This window comes from Astyanax mexicanus, chromosome 18 (assembly GCF_023375975.1).
Source record: "Astyanax mexicanus isolate ESR-SI-001 chromosome 18, AstMex3_surface, whole genome shotgun sequence".
Classification (NCBI taxonomy): domain Eukaryota; kingdom Metazoa; phylum Chordata; class Actinopteri; order Characiformes; family Acestrorhamphidae; genus Astyanax; species Astyanax mexicanus.
The window spans coordinates 19,947,034-19,974,161 of record NC_064425.1 but is presented as its reverse complement, the minus strand read 5'-3'; the positions used below and the strand labels follow the sequence as shown (position 1 = coordinate 19,974,161).

General features: G+C 38.1%; 2 protein-coding genes, 1 long non-coding RNA gene and 1 pseudogene across 3 annotated transcripts; 1 reads left to right on the top strand and 3 right to left on the bottom strand.

Moving 5' to 3' along the window:
• Nucleotides 1-605: 605 nt before the first annotated feature.
• On the bottom strand, nucleotides 606-2,103 carry LOC103027752 (olfactory receptor 51E1-like). The gene has a single exon (XM_007236783.4). It carries the CDS (start codon nucleotides 2,101-2,103, stop codon nucleotides 1,162-1,164), a length of 942 nt encoding a protein of 313 aa, XP_007236845.3. The 3' UTR covers nucleotides 606-1,161.
• Nucleotides 2,104-4,890: 2,787 nt separating this feature from the next.
• On the top strand, nucleotides 4,891-7,298 carry LOC125782705 (uncharacterized). Its single transcript, XR_007425445.1, has 2 exons — nucleotides 4,891-6,067; nucleotides 6,306-7,298. It is a non-coding gene; the product is annotated as an uncharacterized LOC125782705 (long non-coding RNA).
• Nucleotides 7,299-8,378: 1,080 nt separating this feature from the next.
• Nucleotides 8,379-9,665, bottom strand: LOC125782702 (olfactory receptor 4S1-like). Its single transcript, XM_049467507.1, has one exon. It carries the CDS (start codon nucleotides 9,465-9,467, stop codon nucleotides 8,526-8,528), a length of 942 nt encoding a protein of 313 aa, XP_049323464.1. The 5' UTR covers nucleotides 9,468-9,665; the 3' UTR covers nucleotides 8,379-8,525.
• Nucleotides 9,666-24,594: 14,929 nt separating this feature from the next.
• LOC125782703 (olfactory receptor 4E1-like) lies at nucleotides 24,595-25,636 on the bottom strand (annotated as a pseudogene).
• Nucleotides 25,637-27,128: the final 1,492 nt, after the last annotated feature.

Here is a 27,128-nt window from a genome sequence, read left to right as displayed (position 1 = left end):
ACAACAAAAAAAGCAGGACGAAAGTGAAAATCTCTTCTCCTCTCTATATTTATTTTTTCATATTTGATCTGTTAATCTGTATGTGTATATGTATATATATATATATATATATATATATATATATATATATATATATATATATATATATATATATATATAAGTAATATGTATGATTAATTATGCAGATTATTACTTTATAGTAAACCATTGTGATCCTCATTCCTTTATATTTTCTAAAACTCTCCCAGACTTTTATGATCACAGAAAGCTGAGCATTCATATCTGTTTAACTAATTAAATGTTTTAAAGCATAACATACCCCGCAATGTTCCAACAGCAAATTATCCACCCAGCAGAGGGAGACAAAGTCCTAATTAATGCTCCATTGTTGATGCACATGACATGTTTCCAAAGGGCTGCAATATGCTTTAAATTAAAAAAATGAGCTTAATAACTAAGCACACAACTAAATCCTACAGTGTAAAATAAAATATGAGATGGCTGGACATAACATGTAACTATTCAGTACTTTAACTGGACACTGATTCTTTTGTCTCACATAAGAAAGTGTTCAATTAATACTATAAATGTATTAAATTGTTTTAATAAAGTAAGATTATCATACAAAAGCACACACATCTCATTCATGCATAATGAAAAGAGAGGCAGTTTGTCACCTGATTTTAAAAAGGGAATAAAGATAAAAGGAACAATAAACAAAATTGTGTTCTTGGTCAAGGAAGAGAATACATTTATTATATTAATATAATTACATTAATTTACACAAAAATTACATATTTGTTAATAGTTCAAGATAGAATATTTGTAGCCTTAATTCATTTAACATATAAAGAAAAAATAGTGTTTTTACTTAATTGAATGAATTGAAATATTAAAATTATTATTATTTCCACAGTGGGGACATTTACAAAAAAGTATTAATTATTTGTATTTAGAGTAAAAAAAAGGCTGTTTAAATAGTTACACAACACCAGTATCAACAGACTTATATACTATATAATTGTCTTCTTATATATCTGTATAGCTTTATAATACATAGGTTTTTAAATCGCCAATGCTTGTTCTTACAAATAGATATCTTATGATATCATGAAATATCCTGCAATACGACAGAAGTAATTCAGAAGTACTTCAGTAGTATCAGCTCTGTTGCACTGCTTTAAGTCTGTGCCTGTAAATATGCAGAAACCTGCGGCGAATCTGGGTCATTTTTAACCCATATATTATGGGGTTTAGGAGAGGAGGCACAACCATAAACTCCATTCCAAAGATGTTGCGCAGAGCTTGTCGATCTTGACCACTGCCATAGCGAGCATACATAACATCTAATAACACAGAAACAGTGAAGTTCATCAGGGTGATTAAATGGGGAAGACAGGTCTGCATGAATTTAACCCGCTCTTTCTTCGACTTCACACAAGCTCTGATGATATGGATGTATGAAACAGTGATGAAAACAGCTTGAGAAAAATGTAAACATATTATTATGTAGCCATAAAGACTGTGCACAGTGATATCTGTGCAGGACAGCTTAACAACATCCCAGTAAAAGCAGTACATTTTGTCAATGGTATTTCCACATAATGGCGTTTGTGCTGTCAGTGCAGTCCCAGCAGAAACTTCGAGGATAGTAAAAAGCCAGATAATGACCAGTAACTTCACTACCTTCCTCTGTGTCATAATGTTGTGATATTGCAAAGGCTTACAAATGGCGACATATCTGTCATAGGCCATGGCTGTCAGACAGGTGTATTCACAAAGAATATAGCAGTGAATGACACTTATTTGCAACATGCACCCCGTAAATGAAATGACGTGAGAGTTTGAAAAAAGATCAACAAGTATCTTTGGATAGAAAGCAGAAGCCCCACATATCCCATTCACGTACAGATTGCATATAAAAATATACATGGGCTCATGAAGGGATCTATCCAGAATAATTGTGAAAAGTAACGTCAGATTTACAAACAGAGTCACAATGTAAACAATAAGACCAACAGAAAAGTATATGTGTTTGTTTGTTCTAGTGTCATTCAGTCCACTGAGAACAAACACAAACTCTTTAGAAGAATTGTCCAGCATTTTTTCTTACAACATCAAGATACAAAAAAGATCACAAATCTTCTAAAGTCCTAAAAGCATCATTCTCTTAAATTAAATTAAACTAAACTAAAACAACAAGTACATCCAAGCTTTTGTAGCTTTTGTGCTTTTTCCTCTCAATAACTTACAAAGTCCACAGCCATCTGACAATAGCTGAATAATATTGTAAGTGGTGCTGCCTGTCCTCAACCAAAAATGAACTGTATCTCTTACTTCCTTGCTTATATACAGATATCTGGAGTATAGAAAGGGGTTGTTACAATTCATGAAGTGGTACAATTCCCTTAAGACATATATTACAGCTCAAATGTCTGTAATAGTTATCTTCTATTAAAAGCCTTTATGCATTGCTGTCTGCACAAACCGCAGCAGTGGAAGCTAGTAACGTATACACTCTAGTAATTAAATAGATTTATATTGATAAATATTACTTCAAGAGTTGCCACAAAAATGTTTAGACTGTAAGATGGATTATTTAGTTTTATACCACTGGGATTGAAACCGTCCCAATTTTTCTGTTGAAAAAAAATATATATATTTTTCATGTTCATTTTTTTAATTGCTGTACACAAACCTTTGACTGTTTCTCACGTCCCACCCAGCAGAGGGAGACACAGTCATAATTTATGGCCATTTGTTAATGAACCTGTATATGACATGTTCTACAAATCTGTTGTTGTAGGTTTTTCCCAGCCAGGCATAATCACATGTCATCAGTTGTTTGAAAATTGCACTGATTAAACAGGTGGAATCATTCATTATGCTCTCAGTGATATTAAATGAAGGGTGCTCAATCCTGGCAAAAAAAAAAAGAAAAAAAAAAGGATGGACTGGACACATTTTTTTTCAGTATTTTGATGTGACACTGTTTGTTTTGGCTCACAAACAAAGCTTACAATTAATAAAAAAAAAACCCGTATTCCATCAATTAAATAATAGAGAAAAGAGCGATTATTTGTAGCCTCAATCAGCTTCAAAGTAAAGTTTGCTTTTACATTATCATCTAATTTTTAAACAAATGAACAGATAGGCTTAACAGTTTACTGATTTTTGAAAATTTGGATGAAACATGTCCCACTAAGAAAAGTGTTAATTCTGTTGGAATAAAAAGAATCAATGTTATAATCATGGGATGTAAAGTTCTTTTATATATATTTTTTTTAATTTAATGATTATATGCTGGCCTGTTGCCTAAAAATAATTGTCCCCAGATAGGAGACAATCATCTCAAATTTATATAAAAAAAAAAAAACAGTTACACAAGTAATAATTGAATTGAATAATTAAAGAGCGAAATAATAAAAGAATAATTGTTATATGTTTTGGAAAGTACAGTGAGTTTTGAACAATATTAAATGTTATTTTTGGTTTTCTTAAATGTCTCACATATTTATCACCATCGCATCACCACATTTATAAAAAGCAAAATACAAATACAAATACAAGGTCAAATACATTCCTGAGGGCCCAATTTTCACACCTTTCACACCGCTCTACTGCATGTTTCAGGGTTACTCAAACTCCCAAATGTTTACTCTTATTATATTCTCTTAAACTTGTTTATGTTTTTGGACGCCGCTACTGTCGTTGCCATAACATGTAAATACCGTCAATTTTATATAAAAATATTATATTAGATTATGACATAAATGTGTACTTTTTAAGAAGACTTCAGAAGAAGCTGCAAACAGACGAACAAGATGGCCAGTGATGGGAATAACGGTGTTGAAATAATACTTTTTTCAGTAAAAAGTAATCTAACTAATTACACTGACTGTAACTATAACGCCATTACCATTTCCGACACCCCGTTACTGCACGTTACTTTAGCCGCTCAATGAACCTTTTTTGCGCAAACTTTGCTCATACAGACAAATGCGTGTGTGTGTGCGTTGTGTGTGTGAATCACAAGGGAGGGGAGGATGAGATAACCTAAGCAATGCCTGGCTAAGGTATAGTAAGATTACGTGTTCAGCCAATCAGAGAAAATAGGTGGGTGTTTAGAGCACATGCATAGTGGCGGGTGTTTTCAGCGCATAGCGAGAGATGGTGAGTGAGAAGGACTCCAGTGGCAAAACAGCCTTTTCCAGATGGAAATACCGACACTATTTTAAACTCACTGAGGTCAAAGGTAAAAATGTGCATGTCGAATGCACATTATGTCCCCGAACAAAAAACCTCTATGCAGGTACTTGTTTTTGTTGTCGTGCACTGTATTAATCTGGTTTAGAAAACACGCTCTGAGAAGGTGGGGGCCGGAGAGTAGTGGTTACGGGGGCGAGTAACACAAAAGTAACGCAATAGTTACTTTTACTGGTAACTAGTTACTTTTATTTAAAGGACCACTATAACTAATTTTAGAGTGGTAAATGATAAAATTATCAGGATGTATCATCAGATATTAAGGAAACATGTTGAGTGAAAGCACTGACAGCTCTTGTCAGCACGACTTCAACAGTTCGTTCCTATTTTAAATGTGCAGTCCGTCCCAGGTTTTGTGTTTGTTTTGTCCTCTGACTCCTTCTGCTGCTCGTTCCCCAACACTAACTCCGCCCACTGAGGTTACCAGTGCTTAACACTACACTACAGCGATCAGCGCTGCAGCAATGGAGCTAGTGTAGCGGATGAGAATATAAATAATATTTTATTATTTCATTCCACATAAAATCCTTCTCTAATTATCTTTGTTATCCTTTTGAGTATTATTGTGTATTTCTGGGTATTATTTATTTTATACTTGTGATTTTTTTTCCTTTTGGGGCGATTTCAAGCTGTAATATTGATTTTAAGCTGAACTGCGGAGCAGACTTTTATTTTGAAATCGCGCGAGTTTTCAGTGTCAGCGCGGGCTTCTCTCTCCTCAGTTCGCGCTAAATACTGCTGAGGAGAGGTGGGTGTTTACTGTGCTCCTGATGAAATACTGTTTTAAAACTGTTCAAGCACTTATAGTGCACTAAATCTGTACTCTTACATGTGTTTTAGTACTAAGAGTAAGTTATCTCTGGTTGTGTGGGTAGTTCGTTTGTGTAGAGAGTTTTTTTTATATAAGTACAGCAGATTTAGTGGAGTTAAGGGAGATACTGCTACCAGTTAAGCTAATATGGTGTGCTTTTCTTCTCACAGCTGCATGTGTGTGTGTGAGAAGGACCAGAATTCACTCTATGCTGTGTTGTATGCTACTCTCATGCACAGGTACTGCCACAGGTTAATTGGTTAATTGTTTAATTAATTTAGCTAATTGTTTAATTGCATCAGCTGTTTATTTTTATTGGAATTTGTTTTGTTATAATGAAATTAATGTTCAGAAGGAAAAAATATACGTCATTTATGGGAGTCTCTATATATATGTGCATGGGGTAATGTATTATGGTAATGTATAATATTGTATTTTATTTCATAGCTATAGATATATTCTTAATGTTTATTTTCATAACATAGTACTCTATATTTGTGATACAATATTTTATGATGTCTATTTTATTGTGTGTTTTATCAACTTGATGTAGAGGGAAAAAAGTGTAGCTGAGTTCGCGCTAAATACTGCTGAGGAGAGCTGCATGTGTGTGTGTGTGAGAAGGACCAGAATTCACTCTATGCTGTGTTGTATGCTACTCTCATGCACAGGAAATAGAGAGAATAAAACTCCCGTTTCCATCAGCGCATTCACAACGCAGAGGGTGGCCAAGCCTACTAGGAGAGAGAGAGAGAGAGAGAGAGGGGGACACACACACACACAGTCAAAGTTGAGCCGGCTACACTAGCAGAGCTGGTTCAGTTAAACCTCAGCTGCTACACACCTTAAAAAGCCTCAGCATGTCTCAAAAAGCTCAGTGAAGCAGGAATATAACAAGAGTGAATACTGGCAGTGAGTTCGCACGGTGGAGACTTAGAGCTCAAAAAGACTACAAGAACGACCCAGAGCTGCTACTTTTCTCCTGAACAGGTAAGCTAACTGGCTAGCTAATTCAGTCAGGTACCTAAGCGGAGCCGCGGTGTGTGGCGGAGCCTCGGTGTCACGCTGCGTGTTTTTTAGCATTTCTGCCTGCCAGCTGGACTGTAGTAAGGTTATCGTAGCTTGCTTCAGCTCAGCATTAACATTAACATAGCCTAGCCTGGCTGGTTAGCGTTCTGGCTGTCAGACGGCATTAACCGAGCGATTTTTTTCCCCCTTTTTTCCACAGAAGACGAGCCAGCGTTGCGGGCGAGCGTGCCGTGGCTGAGCGCTAGCCTGTGCTAAGCTAACGCTGCTGCTGGTGCCGCTGGAGGTGGTGATTCAAAGCTGTACTGTGTATATACGCCTCTACTCGGCAACACTTCGGCGGAGTGATACAAGTTTAGTGAAAAAAGGCCGTGATGTTATCACAAATATCAGCACGGCTAGAACACTTCTCTACCAATCAGATTGTGAGGTCGGAACTAACTGTTGTATAAAGTGGAGTAACTCAGTAACTTACGGATAGAGATATTTTGGTGGGGTTTGAGCATTATTGTATGCTTCTTGTCTCTCTCCTCTTGTGTGTTTTTTTTTAATGACAGGTCATTGGAGTGAGGGCCGTCTTTGTGTGACGTGGCTGTTGTTGATTGGTAGAGGAGAAACTTCCCACGGCTACAAAACCTGACTGTTTCGGCTGCGCAGCCAGACAAACCGCCAACAGTGTTTGCTTGTGTATACCATGTGGTTGTAAGATCCTTCCTTGTTATATTTAATCCAACTCTCTTATTATCATTGTATTTTTATATCACTTTAAAGCAAGCCTGATTAGCAGTGTAGGGGATAAGTCCCTGTTTATTTGATTACTTTTCTCCTGTTTTTGGAGGCGGGGCGGGGGAAAAAGGGGTGGCCATATGTCCGGTGGAGTATACCCAGCCGTGACAGTAACTCAGTTACTTTTTTGGAGAAGTAACTATAACTAATTACTTTTTCATAGTAACCTGCCCGACACTGAAGATGGCTAATGTAAGTAACTCATGCAAATCATGTGAAAGAGGAGGTTTTGGAGATATTTGTCATGTCTGATTCTGGTGACATGACAATGTCATGTCTGATTCTGGTGAAAAAACTCCAAATGGTTTTAGCAGAGGTTAGAAAAGAATTACTGATCACAATAAATACCAGTATGACCTGTAATGTTTCATTAACCTCTTTTATATTTCTATTAAAGTTATTCCCCCTGTTTTTCTACAATATCGTTCAATCCTAGTAGATTTGGGATGCACATAGTGCACCTACTACCTACCTACATACAGTAGCATAGAGTATTCAATTCACTGTAATTCACCCACTTTCAGAGTCATTACACTAAAGAATATAATGTTGATGAGTTGTCATTAGATAACTGTTTAAAATGATCTCAATAATTATTGTACATTATTCCCACTATTAATGACTATTTTAATATGGTCATTTGATATTTGATGATAGGGGGATGGGGTATCTTAGTAATGATATTGTTTAATTGTACCTTATATTTCTTGACAAATATTTAACACAGTGCTCAGAATTTTTTATTTGTTTTTGGTCCAAATTGATAAAGTTGTTTTGCAAAAAGCCATTGACTTCAGTGGTATGAATTTCAAAATTGTATGTTGTAAAAAGGCGACTGTCATCACTGTAAGATTAGTGTCACCACTGTCAGTCCTAAAATATTCACCATCAGAGAGTTTTATTAGTTTTAAACCTATCTGCGTACTGTTTCTTCTGTGCTGTTTAGTTAAAGTAATAGTCTTTTTTAATGCAATAAAATGTTTGTTAATAAAAAAAAAATACTTTACTATTTAGGCTTAAAGTAAACATCTTTTAAAGGAGTGCACATCAAACAATATAAAAAATAAACAAGAAAAAAAACATTAAAATATTCCAGACAATTATTTAAAAAATGTAAATACATATTAAACCCAATAAATAAAATATCTGCTTTTTTTTGTGAATAAAATGTAAAATGAGAAGCTTGCACTGTTACATTTCAAAACAGCAAAGGCCTTAGTCTATAATGATATACCTACATATTTTGTAAATTAACTAATGTTTACATTTTTTTAAAACCTGTTTTATCCAAATTCTGACAAATCAGTAATTTAAAAAACATCAGCATCAATTGACTTTTTTTTATCTATTTGTTTTCTTAAACAATATTCATTCAGTATGACTGAATCAAGTCAATAATTGAGCCACTCACTTTTTTTCTGATAACATGATCAGATGACTTCTGTAAACAAAGTTCACAACTGCACTGTATTTATTTTATGACATTTATTTTATATTTCATTCCTTATATATCTGTATAGCTTTATAATACATAGGTTTTAAAATCGCCAATGCTTGTTCTTACAAATAGATATCTTATGATATCATGAAATATCCTGCAATACGACAGAAGTAATTCAGAAGTACTTCAGTAGTATCAGCTCTGTTGCACTGCTTTAAGTCTGTGCCTGTAAATATGCTGAAACCTGTGGCGAATCTGGGTCATTTTTAACCCATATATTATGGGGTTTAGGAGAGGAGGCACGACCATAAACTCCATTCCAAAGATGTTGCGCAGAGCTTGTTGATCTTGACCACTGCCATAGCGAGCGAACATAACATCTAACAACACAGAAACAGTGAAGTTCATCAGGGTGATTAAATGGGGAAGGCAGGTCTGCATGAATTTAACCCGCTCTTTCTTCGACTTCACACAAGCTCTGATGATATGGATGTATGAAACAGTGATGAAAACAGCTTGAGATAAATGGAAAAATATTATTATGTAGCCATAAACATTGTTCACAGTGATATCTGTGCAGGACAGCTTAACAACATCCCAGTTAAAGCAGTACATTTTGTCAATGGTATTTCCACATAATGGTGTTTGTGCTGTCAGTGCAGTCCCAGCAGAAACTTCGAGGATAGTAAAAAGCCAGATAATGACCAGTAACTTCACTACCTTCCTCTGTGTCATAATGTTGTGATATTGCAAAGGCTTACAAATGGCGACATATCTGTCATAGGCCATGGCTGTCAGACAGGTGTATTCACAAAGAATATAGCAGTGAATGACACCTATTTGCAACATGCACCCTGTAAATGAAATGACGTGAGAGTTTGAAAAAAGATCAACAAGTATCTTTGGATAGAAAGCAGAAGCACCACATATCCCATTCACGTACAGATTGCATATAAAAATAAACATGGGCTCATGAAGGGATCTATCCAGAATAATTGTGATAAGTAACGTCAGATTTACAAACAGAGTCACAATGTAAACAATAAGACCAACAGAAAAGTATATGTGTTTGTTCGTCCTTGTGTCATTCAGTCCACTGAGAACAAACACAAACTCTGTAGAAGAATTGTCCGGCATTTTTTCTTACAACATCAAGATACAAAAAAGATCACAAATCTTCTAAAGTCCTAAAAGCATCATTCTCTTAAATTAAACTAAACTAAAACAACAAGTACATCCAAGCTTTTGTAGCTTTTGTGCTTTTTCATCTCATTAACTTACAAAGTCCACAGCCATCTGACAATAGCTGAATAATATTGTAAGTGGTGCTGCCTGTCCTCAGCCAAAAATGAACTGTATGTCTTGCTTTCTTGCTTATATACAGATATCTGGAGTATAGATTGGGGGTGTTACAATTCATGACATGGTACAATTCCCTTAAGACATATATTGAAGCTCAAATGTCTGTAATAGTTATCTTCTATTAAAAGCCTTTATGCATTGCTGTCTGCACAAACTGCAGCAGTGGAAGCTAGTAACGTATACACTTTAGTAATAAAATAGATTTATATAAATAAATAATACTTAAAGAGTTGCCACAAAAAACTTTTTTCTCAATGAAGAACCATATTTGTAATAGAGGTTTGTTTTTTAATTTAAGATAATAAAACAGATCATAATTAAACTATAAAAAAATCTGCATGATTACACACCTGTCATCATGCATACACCCCTGCTTATTACACACAGAATCACATGTCATCAGTTGTTTGAAAATTGCACTGATTAAACAGGTGGAATCATTCATTATGCCTCCACTGATATTAAATAAAGGGTGCTCAATCCTGGCAAAAAAAGGATGGACTGGACACTGTTTGTTTTGGCTCACAAACAAAGCTTACAATTAATAAAAAAAAAAACACCTGTATTCCATCAATTAAATAATAGAGAAAAGAGCGATTATTTGTAGCCTCAATCAGCTTCAAACTAAATTTTGCTTTTACATTATCATCTCATTTTTAAACAAATGAACAGGTAGGCTTAACAGTTTACTGATTTTTGAAAATATGGATGACTCCATGTCCCACTAAGAAAAGTGTTAATTCTGTTGGAAATTAATTTTCATGAATAAAAAGAATCAATGTTATAATCATGGGACGTAAAGTTCTTATATATATATATATATATTATGATTATATGCTGGCCTGTTGCCTAAAAATCATTGTTCCCAGATAGGAGATAATCATCTCAAATTTATAAAAAAAAAAAATAGTAATTAGTAAAAAGTAATAATTGAATTGAATAATTAAAGAGTGAAATAATAAAAGAATACTTTGTTATATGTATTGGAAAGTACAGTGAGTTTTGAACAATATTTAATGTTATTTTTTGTTTTCTTAAATGTCTCACATATTTATCACCATCGCATCACCACATTTATAAAAAGCAAAAAATCAGGCAAATACAAGGTCAAATACATTCCTGAGGGCCCAATTTTCACACCGCTCTACTGCATGTTTCAGGGTTACTCAAGCTCCCAAATGTTTATTCTTTTTTATTCTCTAATGTTTACTCTTTTTATATTCTCTTAAACTTGTTTATGTTTTTGGACACCGCTACTGTCACTGCCATAACATGTCACTACCGTCAATTTTATATAAAAATATTAGAGCGAGTAACGCAATAGTTACTTTTACTGGTAACTAGTTACTTTTATAGTGGAGTAACTGTTACGGATGGAGATATTTTGGTGGGGTTTGAGCATTATTGTAAGCTTCTTGTTTCTCTCCTCTTGTGTTTTTTTTTTTTGAGTGACAGGTCATTGGAGTGAGGGCCGTCTTTGTGTGACGTGGCTGTAGTTGATTGGTGGAGGAGACACTTCCCACGGCTACAAAACCTGACTGTTTCGGCTGCGCAGATGACATCTTTTTCACTTCCGCACCGCCAGCCAGACAAACCGCCAAGAGTGTTTTCTTGTGTATACCATAGGCCTGTCGCGATAACTATGTTATGGACTTATCGTACGATAATGTTTTTACAGCGTCGATAACAGCCGCGTGTTTCCGCGTTGATTTGTTTACATGAGAGAGCGAGTCCCGCTGCGCTCTCGTCGGCTCTGGATGGATCTGTCAGACAGCGACATCTATCGGTTAGGAACTGAGTGCACGCAGAGTTTATGCAGCAGGGAGAGTGAGCCGTGACGGTGCAGCTGCGCGCGCATATACACACAGCGGGGAGTGTGTCTGTGGAGATGTGTTAGCTAGCGAACGTTTTCGAGGCTAATTGCACTTTCTCAAAACTAAACAGCTTTAGAGAACTTTTGAGGAAGTTTACTTCGGGATTGGCTGTGCTTTAAAACTGTATTCTGCGGCTCCGGTGCGGGAGTATTTTGGCTTTAAGCCAAATGAGCGAGGAGCACAATCAGCGCGAATTTGCCGGTATGTTTACAAGGTTTCACAACAGTGGAAACAAAAGCCACTAACCTGAGATCTTATTTAAAGCACAACCATCCAGCTCAATTCATCCATCTGAATATTGAATATAAAATTGTTCCCCCAGAGAGCTCCTGCCTCAAGCCCCACACGCTAAACATGCTGGTGTTTCTTACTCAGAATTTGTCTGACAGTTACATTACAAAATACATTAATAGCAAGAGCTCTGGCCTGCTGAGCCATCTGTGTGTCTTCGATCATATGGACTAAGCTAATGTGTGTTTCACAGCATGTACATATATGATCAGAAAAAGGAATCTGCAAGTGCCAATGTGTTCAGAGTTTTAAAAATAATAATTAATGTAAATGTTACTTTAATCTATTTGTTGTTACTTTATTTTTAAATAAGGGTCTGTTTAATATTTAGTGCTTTTTTCAGAACCCAGGGTGGGTGTACTCTATTTGTTTTAGTTATTTAGGATATTAAAATATTTTTATATTGGGAGCCCAATGTCTGTTCTTAATAATATAAAGTTAGTTTAACTGTAAAATGGTGTACTCACGTTCACGTGTACTCACGTTACTGTAATTAAGTAGGTTTTATGAGTAATTTGTCATTTTTAAAGTAGTTTTTAAAATAGGTACTTTAACTTTTACTCAAGTACATTTTGACACAAGTAATCTACTTCGCTACATTGGAAAACTCCCCATTACTGAGTAAAAAAATGCTGAAAAAAAAACGGCCCTCGGATAAAATAGCCTCGTTACTCATATTTCATTCCGGCAACATAAAAAACGAACAAATAAATCGCGCCATCCGGAAAGCTTGTGGTAGGATAAACATATACCATTCAGACCCTCTATTGGTTTGTATTTGATGCATGACCTGCACGTCACGTCAAACTCCAGAAGTGAGCCAGTGAGAAAGTTGGTTACGCGTCTCCAGCTGCAGCGAGGGGCTTCGGAATGGTTGGATGCAAAAAACTCTTTTCGGATGCGATGCAACTCAGCAGCACGAGATTTCAGAAATTCACCATCTAATTTGAAAAAGCATATTAAGGTAAACTGAATGTTTAATTAACCTAGTGATGCGCTAATGGTTAATTTGTAATGTTTTCCATGGCTTGGCCAAGACATGCCAAGGTCTGCTTGCTAGGTCTAGGCTATGGATTCGGTGTTGTAAGTTCGTTTGGAGAGCGCGTGTGAGCTTTTAATTTTATTTTAGCTTTTAGTTTAGGTATAGAGGGGGGTAATCTAGGTTCAAAAAGTAAAAATCCATCCCAGGATTTCGCTCCCATTGCCTGGCTGGCTCTGGAGCTAGTTCAACCTAATCCCTGGGATGGATTTTTAATTTCTGGACCTGCATTACCCACATTTAGCTACGTGTGAGTTTCCAGCTGGCTAAGAGAGCGTTGTGAGCAGGCAACACTGGCATCAAATCAAACGTTTCTACTTTATCGTCTTAATGCGCCCTGGCCCGCCCACGGGCCAGAACAATATCATAATTAATATCTGGCTGTGTTTATGAATAATTATAGGCTCAATATAAACACACACAATATGCTATATATTAAAGCTTAGAATCTCTGGCTTTCAGTTGTCTAGCCTATTTAGCTGTATTTCCTTTTAGAAAATAAACAATTACTGCATTACATCATTCCAACTGTCTAACTCTCAGGATTACGGAACTGCTAACCATTTCACTGTACAGTGCGTTAGACTGTTTTATACAGTTTTACAGCAGCTTGTGTAATTAATCCCCCTGCATTACTAGAGGTAAACAGTCACACACAGCCCCTACCAGCGCTTACCTCTCACTGCTGCTTCAAAATCACTCCAAATAAGTAAATCTATCAGTCCATTCGCCAGTAATTCTCATTTTTGTCAAAGTTGTGCTTATAATATCGAATTTAACGCTTTATTTATGTAGCCCGGGTGACCAGTGAAGGAACGTTTGCGCATGCTCACTGGAGTTGTAATTTGGGCTGGCGTTAAAAGGGGCAGCTGTGGGTCCTTCCGAAGCAGAGCCGGGGTTCTCCCGAAAGCAGCGGTAGAAACACATGGGATTGCGGATGGCAACGCTGTGAGGTAGCGAAAACGGGCATTGGGAATATATTGTGTTATGAGTTTGTATATAAGGAAGCTGATCTAGCGTTGTTTTGTGCTTAGTGTGTTTGGGGTGAGAGAAGAAGTACTCGCGCTGGATGGCCGGCATGTGTGACGGCAGTATACAGTGGGGACGGCGGTTGGTGCCCGGTGACTGCATGTAACTGATAATGGGTGCTGGGATTGTTAGCAGTGCAGTATGGGATTAATGATGTGCTTGGAGCGCCATTAACTGCCAGTTGCTGTTCTTTAGTGATTTTAAAGTGATCTTAATAAAGTAAAGTTTTTTTAGCTGTAATTCGCTGGTATGGTCTGAGGCTGCTCATGGGGTGTAATGGTTATCTGTAATAAGCCAGCTTGTCAGTGAGTCACTGGATGGGATCGTGTGGACAGCTGGCTTATTTATTTTTCTTTTTTTGTTGTTTATTTTCCTTTTGTTTGTTTGTTTGTTTCATTGTGTTAATCTTTGTCCATTAGTTCTCTTAGCTGAGCCTGGACCACCCCTGTAAGATTACCCTCTAGGAGGGTGTGATTTTGTGTGGGGTTGTAGTGTGATCACTGTCTTTTTTTTGTGTGATTCAGCTTTGTAGTGTGCCGTGTTAAAATTAGGACCCAGTGTGTGAACCTTTCGGTGTGTGATTTTTATAATGAATTACTTTCCTATGGAAATCACAGGGTAACGTGATTCCAAGTGCTAACTAAGAGATAATGGGAAATGTGGTTTCTATTGTCTAATAAATTTTCAAGAAAATACTCTGATCCGAGTGGGTTCTCATTTTCTGGGTCTTACCCTGGTTATTCTTAAGTGTTCTTTTTTGTATTGCTCTGGCTGTTAATCTCCCAGGGGTTACATTTTGGCGTAGTCGGCAGGATGGACCAATATAGTTAGTTATTTTTTTGGTATAGTTGATTATTGGAAACTGATAGTTTTGTCTGTATATATTTTCTTTTGTTTTTTTTCTCTTCTTTTCTCTCTCTTTTTTTTTGGGGGGGGTGAGCAGCCCAGATCTGAGTAGAGGTGTTGAATATTAGGATAAGAACAGCAATTGGCAGCGGAGGATCGACTACTACAAACATGGAACCTGAACCCTCGGCCTCACAGCAATCCGCAGGCCTGATGGAGGAGGAGGCAGAGGGACCAAGGCCATTGTCTACTTTAGACAGTGCGGGTGGCAGTGGACTGGAGTCAGTACCAAGAAGGGAGCAGTTTGTGTACCTCCCTAGGGAACGTAAATGCCCCAGATTTTCAGGTTTAATGGGGGCAGGGGCATTGACTGTGGAGGAGTGGATAGAGGAGGCCCAAGGTTGCATACGATCCCGGTACTTGTCTGAATTTGATAAGGCAATGTTTTTATATGATCATTTAGAAGGTCAGGCACGTAATGAAATTAAATATCGTGCCCAAGATGTAAGAGAGAATCCTTTACGGATTATACAAGTGCTTTGTGAAGTTTTTGGGTGTACCAAGTCTTATGTGTACTGGCAGCAGAAATTCTTTGATCGTAAACAGAAAGAAGGTGAATCCTTATATGAATTTTCTCATGCCCTGATGGAATTAATGGAAAAAATAAAAAATTGTAAGGGTCATTCTTTGTCAGATCCCGACCGGGTAATCAGAGATCAATTCTGTGAAAATGCTAGAGACCCTACATTGCGTAGGGAGTTAAAACGCTTGGTGCGTACTAACCCTGATTTGTCTATTTTAGAGGTACGACAAGAGGCACTACAGTGGGTGGAAGAGGGTCAACCAGGTCGGGATCGACGGTCACAGGTGGGAGTGGTATGTGAACAGCAGTTTACTAGCCAAGGGGCGGTAGGTACAACAAAACAATCACCTGAATTGATGGAATTGAAAGAGATGGTTCTGAAGCAACAAGCTCAGTTAGACTTGCTGTTAAAACACTTGGGTCCTCCCGGTATACCTACGAGAGCCTCTAGTTCTATTGGCTCTCGTCGGTTTAGGAGGGCGCCAGATGGCCAACCTATTTGTAATCGCTGTAATTTGCCTGGCCATATAGCTCGCTATTGCCAAGTTTCTGTTATGCCTGAGAATTCGCCCCCTTCCACAGGTAGCTCTCTTTCTGGTAGCCAGTCGGGAAACTAGTTGCTCCCAGCGTGCAGAGCCACACGCTGGGGAATGATTTGTTAGGCTCTACTGCTGTTCCTCACTCAAACTATGACCAATTGGTGGGAGGTTGTCCTATTTTAAATGTGAAAATGAATAATGTGTGGGTCCCATGTTTGATAGATACTGGGTCTATGGTTACCACCATTACTGAGAGTTTTTTTCGAAGTATTTTTCACAAGTGCCCATTCGAACATGTGATTGGTTAGGACTGAAGGCTGCTAATGGCTTGGGGATACCATATGTGGGCTATTTTGAAGTAGATGTAGGTATTTTGGACTCATTTATTCCAAAAAAGGGCGTGTTAGTTGTGAAGGATCCCGCTGACCCCAGTTGTAGTCGTAAATTAGATGTTCCCGGCATATTGGGCATGAATGTTCTTAGTGCGTGTTATTGTGCCTTATTTGAGTGTTTTGGTGCAAACCTCTTCTATGCCCCCCCAGTGAAATCGGCACCCTTGGCGTTTCAACGTGCCCTTCGTCAGTGTGAGAAGACTGAGGCGATCCTAAATGCCCCTCAGCCTTTCCGTGTTCGAGTTCAAGGATCGTTGCCTATTCGTATTTCTGCAGGTACCCTGACCATGGTCCCAGTCACGTGCCCTCAGACGTATTTAAAAGAGTTTCTGTTGGAGCCAATGAGGCCTGAGGATGGTTGTCTCCCCGAGGGGTTGCTATTATCCCCAAGTTTGGTTCAAGCAGAGTTAGGCACTTTGTTTGCTCCTATTACTAATGTAAGTAACAGTGATGTGTGGTTGCCCCCACGACATGTGGTGGGTGTGGTGCAGGCATTGATGTTTGGTTCTGCTTGTGGGTCACTTATCAGGTCTCAGGAGACATTCTCTAGCAATGGGGAAGTTATGATGTCTGTACAGGAGGCCACTATTGTAAATGGGGGGGAGGATTTATTGGGGGCTGTGGAGTTTTCAACACTTACACCCTCTCAGGTTGTGCAGGCTAAAGCTCTTTTCTGTAAATATAGTTCTATTTTTTCCCAGCACGAAAGTGATCTGGGTTGTACTAAACTGATTACACATGAGATTTCGCTGGTAGATGATGTTCCTGTACGACAGCCATATCGCCGCTTGCCTCCCTCCCAGTATGAAGTAGTGAGGGCACATATTAAACAACTGCTTGATGCTGGGATAGTAAGAGAAAGCTGTAGTCCTTATTCCTCTCCTATTGTGCTTGTGCCAAAAAAAGATGGCAGTATTCGCCTATGTGTAGACTATAGACAACTGAATGCTAAGACACGTCGCGACGCCTACCCCCTCCCGCGAATTGAAGAATCTTTAGATGCCTTGTCGGGGGCCAGGTGGTTTTCTACGCTTGACCTGGCAAGTGGCTATAATCAGGTACCAATGTCTGAGAAGGACAAATCCAAAACCGCTTTTTGTACTCCCTTTGGCCTTTTTGAGTTTAACCGCATGCCGTTCGGGTTATGTAATGCTCCTGCAACATTTCAGCGGTTGATGGAACGCATGTTTGGTGATCAGCGACATCAGTCTGTTTTATTATATTTGGATGATGTCATTGTTTTTTCCTCTACCATTGAACAACATATAGAAAGATTAGGAGAAGTTTTTTCCCGGTTGCAGTGTCAAGATCTAAAGGTTAAACTTTCCAAATGTCGTTTTTTTCAGAGTCAGGTGAAGTACTTGGGGCATGTGGTTTCTGCTGAAGGTGTGTCCGCTGATCCAGACAAGGTGGGAGTGGTACGGGATTGGAGAAGGCCGGTGCACCTTGCTGAGTTGCGTTCTTTTTTGGGGTTCGCAAGTTATTATCGGCGATTTGTGGAGAACTTTGCTAAATTGGCCGCCCCATTACATCGGCTAGTGGGCCAGTTATGTACTCCAAAGAAAAGAGGTAAGACTCCCCCTGTGCCTTTGTCCTCAGTATGGGATGGAACCTGTGAGTCTGCTTTTCAAGAGCTAAAACATAGACTTATTGGTAGTCCAGTACTAGCATACGCAGATTTTCAGAAACCTTTTATTGTTGAAGTGGATGCTAGTCATGGGGGGTTGGGTGCAGTCCTGTCGCAAGAGCAAGGGGGTAGGGTTAAACCAATTGCCTATGCTAGCAGGAGTTTAAGGCCAACTGAGAAAAACATGGATAACTACAGCTCCATGAAACTTGAGCTACTTGCAGTTAAATGGGCCGTCACAGAAAAGTTTAGGGAGTATTTATTGGGGAATTCGTTTACCCTTTTCACCGATAATAACCCATTATGCTACATTCAGACAGCGAAGTTGGGGGCAGTGGAGCAGCGTTGGGTGTCCCAGTTGGCTTCTTTTAACTTTGAGGTGAAGTACCGTCCTGGCCGTAAGAACGGAAATGCAGATGCCCTTTCTAGACAGTATGTGGACCAGTGTAGCCTAAGTACGACGATGCCTGTTGGGTTGGTAGGGAGACTTCAGGAGGATCTGCTTCAATGTTTTGAGGTGCAGTGCAGGGAAATTTTAGCTCTTCCGGGTCGTTCTATGGCAGACCTCGCTTGTTTGCAGGATAGGGATCCAAGTATTAAGCCCATAAAGGAATTCCTGAGGCGGGGTAAGTGGCCTGGGGCGGGTGAGAGGGGAGAGTTTTTACAGGAGAGTAGGGAGCTATTGCGACATTGGGAGCGACTGGTGGAGAGAGAGAGGGTGTTATGGCGGAGGTCACACCTTTCAGGGGGCGGTAAGGAAATTTACCAGTTGGTGGTGCCGACCTGTCTACGAGAAGAAGTTTTGCAAAGTGTGCATGACAACCATGGGCATCAGGGCATTGATCGGACACTTCAGCTGCTTAGAGGTCGCTGTTTCTGGCCCAGGATGGCCAGACACGTGGAACAGTGGTGCCAACGGTGCGAGAGATGTATTCTGGGGAAGGCAGTGCAGCCGAAGGTACGAGCTTACCAGGGCACATTACAGGCATCTCGACCTCATGAGATATTGGCAATAGATTTCACGGTTTTGGAGCCAGCTAGTGATGGGCGAGAGAATGTGTTGGTGTTAACGGATGTTTTTTCTAAATATTCTCAGGCCATACCTACTAGAAATCAGAAGGCTAGCACTGTGGCTCAGGTTTTAGTTCAGCAGTGGTTCCATCGTTTTGGCCCTCCCAGTCGCATACATTCAGATCAGGGGAGAAATTTTGAAAGTTCGTTAATTCAGCAACTTTGTAAGATATATGGCATTCACAAGAGTAGAACCACCCCCTATCGGCCTCAGGGTAATGGTCAGTGCGAGAGGTTCAATCGCACCTTGCATGACCTGCTTCGAACTTTACCTCCAGCTGAGAAGAGACACTGGCCCCGTCACTTATCTCAGTTAACATATGCCTATAATACAACCCCCCATCAGACTACAGGGATGGCACCTTATTATTTAATGTTTGGCTGTGAACCCCGGTTGCCGGTGGACTTTTTGCTTGGGAGTAATATGGAGGAGACGAAACCAGTAGAGGACTGGGTTCAAGACCATCAAGCCAGTTTACAGGTGGTTTATGAGCATGTGAGGCAGCGAATGGAAGAACAGGCAGTCAAGCGTAATCAGAGGCACAATGAGCGGGCCAATGATCAGGGACTTGAGGAAGGTCAGTTGGTATATTTGCGAAATCATGCAAAGGGACGGGCTAAGATACAGGACTACTGGGATCCTTGTGTATATCAAGTGGTTAAAGGTCAGGGTGCAGTCTATTCAGTTACCCCAGCTAATGCAGAGGGACCAGTTCGACAAGTCCATCGAACAGAGTTAAGGGCAATACCTGAGGGTTGTGGTCAGCAAGATGAGGGTATATTAGGTGGGTCCAGTGAAGCGGAGGTTCCTACTCCTGAAGAGGAGAATTCAGAGGGGGAGTTGGAAGGGGGCGGGTATTGTTTTTTGGAGGATGAGACAGGTGCTCTCCCTTCAACTCCTGGGCAGGAGGAACTAGATCTTACCTTTAGGGGTATGCCAGTCCGTAGGTCTACTCGGGCCACTGCAGGACATCATTCTAATCCTTTCCATCTGCCTAGATCTGTCATCCCGGGTGAAGAGAGGGGGACTGAAGTAGAGACTGGGCCAATGGGCGAGATTTAGTTTGAATCGTCGGGTCGCCGATTCATTTGGAGGGGGTAGATTGTAGCCCGGGTGACCAGTGAAGGAACGTTTGCGCATGCTCACTGGAGTTGTAATTTGGGCTGGCGTTAAAAGGGGCAGCTGTGGGTCCTTCCGAAGCAGAGCCGGGGTTCTCCCGAAAGCAGCGGTAGAAACACATGGGATTGCGGATGGCAACGCTGTGAGGTAGCGAAAACGGGCATTGGGAATATATTGTGTTATGAGTTTGTATATAAGGAAGCTGATCTAGCGTTGTTTTGTGCTTAGTGTGTTTGGGGTGAGAGAAGAAGTACTCGCGCTGGATGGCCGGCATGTGTGACGGCAGTATACAGTGGGGACGGCGGTTGGTGCCCGGTGACTGCATGTAACTGATAATGGGTGCTGGGATTGTTAGCAGTGCAGTATGGGATTAATGATGTGCTTGGAGCGCCATTAACTGCCAGTTGCTGTTCTTTAGTGATTTTAAAGTGATCTTAATAAAGTAAATTTTTTTTAGCTGTAATTCGCTGGTATGGTCTGAGGCTGCTCATGGGGTGTAATGGTTATCTGTAATAAGCCAGCTTGTCAGTGAGTCACTGGATGGGATCGTGTGGACAGCTGGCTTATTTATTTTTCTTTTTTTGTTGTTTATTTTCCTTTTGTTTGTTTGTTTGTTTCAGTGTGTTAATCTTTGTCCATTAGTTCTCTTAGCTGAGCCTGGACCACCCCTGTAAGATTACCCTCTAGGAGGGTGTGATTTTGTGTGGGGTTGTAGTGTGATCACTGTCTTTTTTTTGTGTGATTCAGCTTTGTAGTGTGCCGTGTTAAAATTAGGACCCAGTGTGTGAACCTTTCGGTGTGTGATTTTTATAATGAATTACTTTCCTATGGAAATCACAGGGTAACGTGATTCCAAGTGCTAACTAAGAGATAATGGGAAATGTGGTTTCTATTGTCTAATAAATTTTCAAGAAAATACTCTGATCCGAGTGGGTTCTCATTTTCTGGGTCTTACCCTGGTTATTCTTAAGTGTTCTTTTTTGTATTGCTCTGGCTGTTAATCTCCCAGGGGTTACATTTAATATTTTTTATTTATTTAATAATTATTTACTAATGCACATGCGCAGAATCAACAAAGTCTTCTCTGAAGGAAGACGTGAATCTCTCTTGGCCAATCAGGTGCCGCGTTAGACGGAGACAGAGCTGGGGAAGGGTCTGTAACCCGACACTGTCACTGAGCAGATATATAGAATACAGAAACACATTCTTTACTGCAAAATAAATTATAAAATTAGTAGTTTTTGTTCTTATAAAGTTTCCAGTCCTTTGGAGAAAGAAAGGAATATCCCAGGAGCAGATCACTATAATATCAGTTTATAATTTTACATGGTGAATGTAAACACCTAGTAACTAAATAAAGAACTGTAAAAACACTTATATAAACACACGTATAAATATATCATTTTAAAATAAAAAATGAGAAAATCTGAAAAGCACTGAAAATCTTGTTTTTACCATATTTTAAATATTACATGTTCAATTGTATATTTTTAAGTGTTTTCAGTTAATTTTGTAATATTAATTGATAAAATTAAAAATATCTGAATAATTTAATGTTAGTGTAAAAGTATTTAAAGTTTGGGTATGTATTTTCAGGTGGAAATTAGGCTTGGAGCTTAAGAAGTTATAAAAAAAAAAGGTTCTGTTGACTATTTTTATGTTTTGTTTACTGCATAACTCTGTAAATTAATATGCCATAGATTTGATAACTTTAACATTAATCTGTAACAAATGTAAAAAAAAAAAAAGAGAGAATTGAATGTGTCTAAACTTTTGACTGGTACTTTATATTATTGCTATATGCAATATTTGTAAGTTCATTGTGCAAAGTTACAGTCTACAGCTGGTTGGTAAAGCATTTAGTTAGGACAGGTAGGATGTCTGTGTGAGTCTGTCTGTAAACTATTTTAATAACAACTCTCAGAATCTCTGAAGCCTTTTTTTAGCACCATTTCAGTTCTTATAGTTTATCTATTCATCGGGGGAAGTGCACTATAGGCCCCTGTAGTGCGGCCTAGGCTTCTGTTTATGAGGTAATTTTTCCCCTTTCATTACTTTTACTTTTATACTTTAAGTAGTTTTAAAGGCAGTAATTTTATACTTTCATTTAAGTAAAAGGTTTGAGTTGATACTTTTTTTTAAACCCCAGTATCTATACTTCTACTTGAGTGATGAATGTGAATACTTTTGACACCCTTGCTACTAACGCCTGAATTATTAGTATATTAAATGCACTGAAAGCTGTATGAAACGCGTCTGTCGGCGCGATGTTAACAGGCGATTGAGGCAAATCTAACCTAAATACCTTAGCTTAAGATCATGGATTACATAGATCCCTTTAGACATTAAACAACACTGAACTAAACTGGAGACATATCAAAGCTGCACTATGTTACGTGCTTAACCTGTGTCCACAAATAGAGTTTACCTTTCTGAAAGCCTTGGTGGTGAGAGAAATGCCTCATAAATGTTCCCTGTGTTTATGTTCCGCTGATTTTATCACACATAGTTTGTGCTGAGTTTTGTTCTCCATGGCAGCGCAGCTGAACTTTTTCCAGTAATATTTATTACGGTTAGCGGGAGAGACGCTGTGTGAATCAGTGTAGCCTGGGGTGAGTGTGTGCGGATCGGGGGAACCGGTGTTCTGTCGAGCTATGCGCATGCGCCGAACACCATTCTTTTTTGTATGATTTCATGTTTTTAATGATATTTCCTTAAGTTTTTATTGAGAACATTAAACAATCTGCTTGAATGTTTTAAATAAAAACATGTAAATAGCAGCATAGCAATGGCAAGTTAAAAAAATAATGATGAACTGTAAAAATATAAAAATACGGTTTATAGTCACCTATACATAATTTATGACTTGTACTTTTTTACATCAAATAATTAAAAGTAACAAGTAACTTTTACTCAAAGTACATTTTAAATTGAGTAGTTTTTTACTTTTACTCGAGTAGATTTTTAGATGGGTACTTTTACTTTTACTTGAGTAGAAGTTTAGCTAAGCAAAGGTACTTTACTCAATTACACATTTTCTGTACTTTTTCCACCTCTGGGTTTACCCAGCCATGACAGTACCTTTTTTGGAGAAGTAACTATAACTAATAACTTTTTCATAGTAACGTGCCCGACACTGAAGATGGCTAATGTGAATAACTCATGCAAATCATGTGAAAGAGGAGGTTTTGGAGATATTTGTCATGTCTGATTCTGGTGACATGACAATGTCATGTCTGATTCTGGTGAAAAAACTCCAAATGGTTTTAGCAGAGGTTAGAATAGAATTACTGATCACAATAAATACCAGTATGACCTGTAATGTTTCATTAACCTCTTTTATATTTCTATCAAAGTTATTCCCCCTGTTTTTCTACAATATCGTTCAATCCTAGTAGATTTGGGATGCACATAGTGCACCTACTACCTACCTACATACAGTAGCACAGAGTATACAATTCACTGTAATTCTCCCACTTTCAGAGTCATTACACTATAGAATATAATGTTGATGAGTTGTCATTAGATAACTGTTTAAAATGATCACAATAATTATTGTACATTATTCCCACTATTAATGACTATATTTTTTAACATGGTCATTTGATATTTGATGATAGGGGGATGGGGTATCTTAGTAATGATATTGTTTAATTGTACCTTATATTTCTTGACAAATATTTACCACAGAGCTCAGATTTTTTATTTTTTTTGGACCCAGTAGATAAAGTTGTTTTGTGGTATGAATTTCAAAATTGTATGTTGTAAAAAGGCGACTGTTATCACTGTAAGATTAGTGTCACCACTGTCAGTCCTAAAATCTTCACCATCAGAGAGAGTTGTATTAGTTTTAAACCTATCTGCATACAATATGTTTCTTCTGTGCTGTTTAGTTAAAGTAATAGTCTTTTTTAATGCAATAAAATGTTTGTTAATAAACATAATACTTTAATATACTTTACTATTTAGGCTTAAAGTAAACATCATTTAAAGGAGTGCACATCAAACAATATACAAAATAAACAAGAAAAAAACATTTAAATATTCCAGACAATTACATATTAAACCCAATAAATAAAATATCTGCTTTTTGTGAATAAAATGTAAAATGAGAAGCTTGCACTGTTACATTTAAAAACAGCAAAGCCTTAGTCTATAATGATATACCTTCAAATTTTGTAAATTAACTAACTTTTTAATTTTTTTTTAAACCTGTTTTATCCAAATTCTGACAAATCAATGATTTAAAAACATCAGCATCAATTGACTTTTTTATCTATTTGTTTTCTTAAACAATATTTATTCAGTATGAATGAATCAAGTCATTTATTGAGCCACTCATTAGTTATTTTTTTCTCATAACATGATCAGATGACTTCTGTAAACAAAGTTCACAACTGTTTTTATTTTATGACATTTATTTTATATTTCATTCCTTATATATCTGTATAGCTTTATAATACATAGGTTTTAAAATGGCCAATGCTTGTTCTTACAAATAGATATCTTATGATATCATGAAATATCCTGCAATACGACAGAAGTAATTCAGAAGTACTTCAGTAGTATCAGCTCTGTTGCACTGCTTTAAGTCTGTGCCTGTAAATATGCAGAAACCTGCGGCGAATCTGGGTCATTTTTAACCCATATATTATGGGGTTTAGGAGAGGAGGCACGACCATAAACTCCATTCCAAAGATGTTGCGCAGAGCTTGTCGATCTTGACCACTGCCATAGCGAGCGAACATAATATCTAATAACACAGAAACAGTGAAGTTCATCAGGGTGATTAAATGGGGAAGGCAGGTCTGCATGAATTTAACCCGCTCTTTCTTCGACTTCACACAAGCTCTGATGATATGGATGTATGAAACAGTGATGAAAACAGCTTGAGAAAAATGGAAAAATATTATTATGTAGCCATAAACACTGTGCACAGTGATATCTGTGCAGGACAGCTTAACAACATCCCAGTTAAAGCATTACATTTTGTCGATGGTGTTTCCACATAATGGTGTTTGTGCTGTCAGTGCAGTCCCAGCAGAAACTTCGAGGATAGTAAAAAGCCAGATAATGACCAGTAACTTCACTACCTTCCTCTGTGTCATAATGTTGTGATATTGCAAAGGCTTACAAATGGCGACATATCTGTCATAGGCCATGGCTGTTAGACATGTGAATTCACAAAGAATATAGCAGTGAATGACACTTATTTGCAACATGCACCCTGTAAATGAAATGACGTGAGAGTTTGAAAAAAGATCAACAAGTATCTTTGGATAGAAAGCAGAAGCCCCACATATCCCATTCACGTACAGATTGCATATAAAAATATACATGGGCTCATGAAGGGATATATCCAGAATAATTGTGATAAGTAACGTCACATTTACAAACAGAGTCACAATGTAAACAATAAGACCAACAGAAAAGTATATGTGTTTGTTTGTTCTAGTGTCATTCAGTCCACTGAGAACAAACACAAACTCTTTAGAAGAATTGTCCAGCATTTTTTCTTACAACATCAAGATACAAAAAAGATCACAAATCTTCTAAAGTCCTAACAGCATCATTCTCTTAAGTTAAATTAAATTAAACTAAAACAACAAGTACATCCAAGCTATTGTGCTTTTTCCTCTCAATAACTCACAAAGTCCACAGCCATCTGAAAATAGCTGAATAATATTGTAAGTGGTGCTGCCTGTCCTCAACCAAAAATGAACTGTATCTCTTACTTCCTTGCTTATACACAGATATCTGGAGTATAGAATGGTGTTGTTATTCATGGTGGTACAATTCTCTAAAGATATACAGTGGTATGAGAAAAAAAAATCACGATTTTCCTTTATAAATCATTGGTTGTTTAGATCAACACTTTCAGTTAAATATATTATAGAGCAGATTAACACAGTGATATTTGAGAAATAAAATGACGTTTATAGGATTTACGGAAAGTGTGCAATAATGTTTTTCAACTAAATTTAGCAGGTGTATAAATTTAGAAACCCTTTTCATTTTATTGATTTGAAAATCATTAGCACTAATTATTGGAACACAAAATTAGTTTGGTAAGCTCATAACAACACAACTCTCAAATGATCCGAAAACAAAGATTGTTCTACATCATGGTTTTTAGTGAAAGGAAACAAAAAGCTATCTCAGAGATTTCAGCCGTCAATTTCCACTGTGAGAAGCATAGTGAGGAAATGGAAGATCACAGGCACATTTCTAGTCAGGACCTGAAGTGGCAGAACAAGAACAATCACAGATAAACAGAGACTAAGGATGGTGAGAACATTCATAGTCAATCCACAGAGCTGCTCCAAAGACCTACATCATCATCTTGCTGCAGATAATGTTACTGTGCATCGTTCAGCTATTCAATGCACTTTCCACAAGGAGAGGCTGTATGGGAGAGTAATGCAGAACAAGCCTTTTCTGTTCACACGCCACAAACAGAGTCGCTTGAGGTATGCTGAAGCACATTTTTACAAGTCAGCTTCATTTTGGAATAAACTTCTGTGGACTGATGAAACTAAAATTGTTAAGTTACTTGGAGGACTGTATGCATGGCCGAAAAAAAAACACAGCGTTCCAAGACAAACACTTAAAGCTACCCACAGTAAAATGTGGTGGTGGTTCCATCATGCTGTGGGGCTGTATGATCAGTGCAGGTACTGGGAATGTTGTTAAATTTGAGGGTCACATGGATTCCAGTCAATATTAGCAGATTCTTGAAAAAATGTTTGAGAATCAGTGAGAAAGTTGAAGTTGTGCCGGGGCTGGATACTTCAACAAGACAACGACCCTAAACACTAAACACACTGCTCAAAATCTACTAAAGCATTCGCGCCGAGGAACAAGTACAACATTCTGGAATGATTATCTCAGTCCCCAGATCTGATTATTATTGAAAATCTGTGGTGTGATTTAAAGTGGGCTGTTCATGCTCAGAAACCATCAAACCTGACTGAACTGGAGATATTTTGTAAAGAAATATGGTCAAAAATCCCTTCAACCAGAAA

Excerpts from the sequence above, each read along its gene's own strand:
- LOC125782702 (XM_049467507.1), bottom strand. The coding sequence starts at position 9,467 with ATGCCGGACAATTCTTCTACAGAGTTTGTGTTTGTTCTCAGTGGACTG.
- LOC103027752 (XM_007236783.4), bottom strand. The coding sequence starts at position 2,103 with ATGCTGGACAATTCTTCTAAAGAGTTTGTGTTTGTTCTCAGTGGACTG.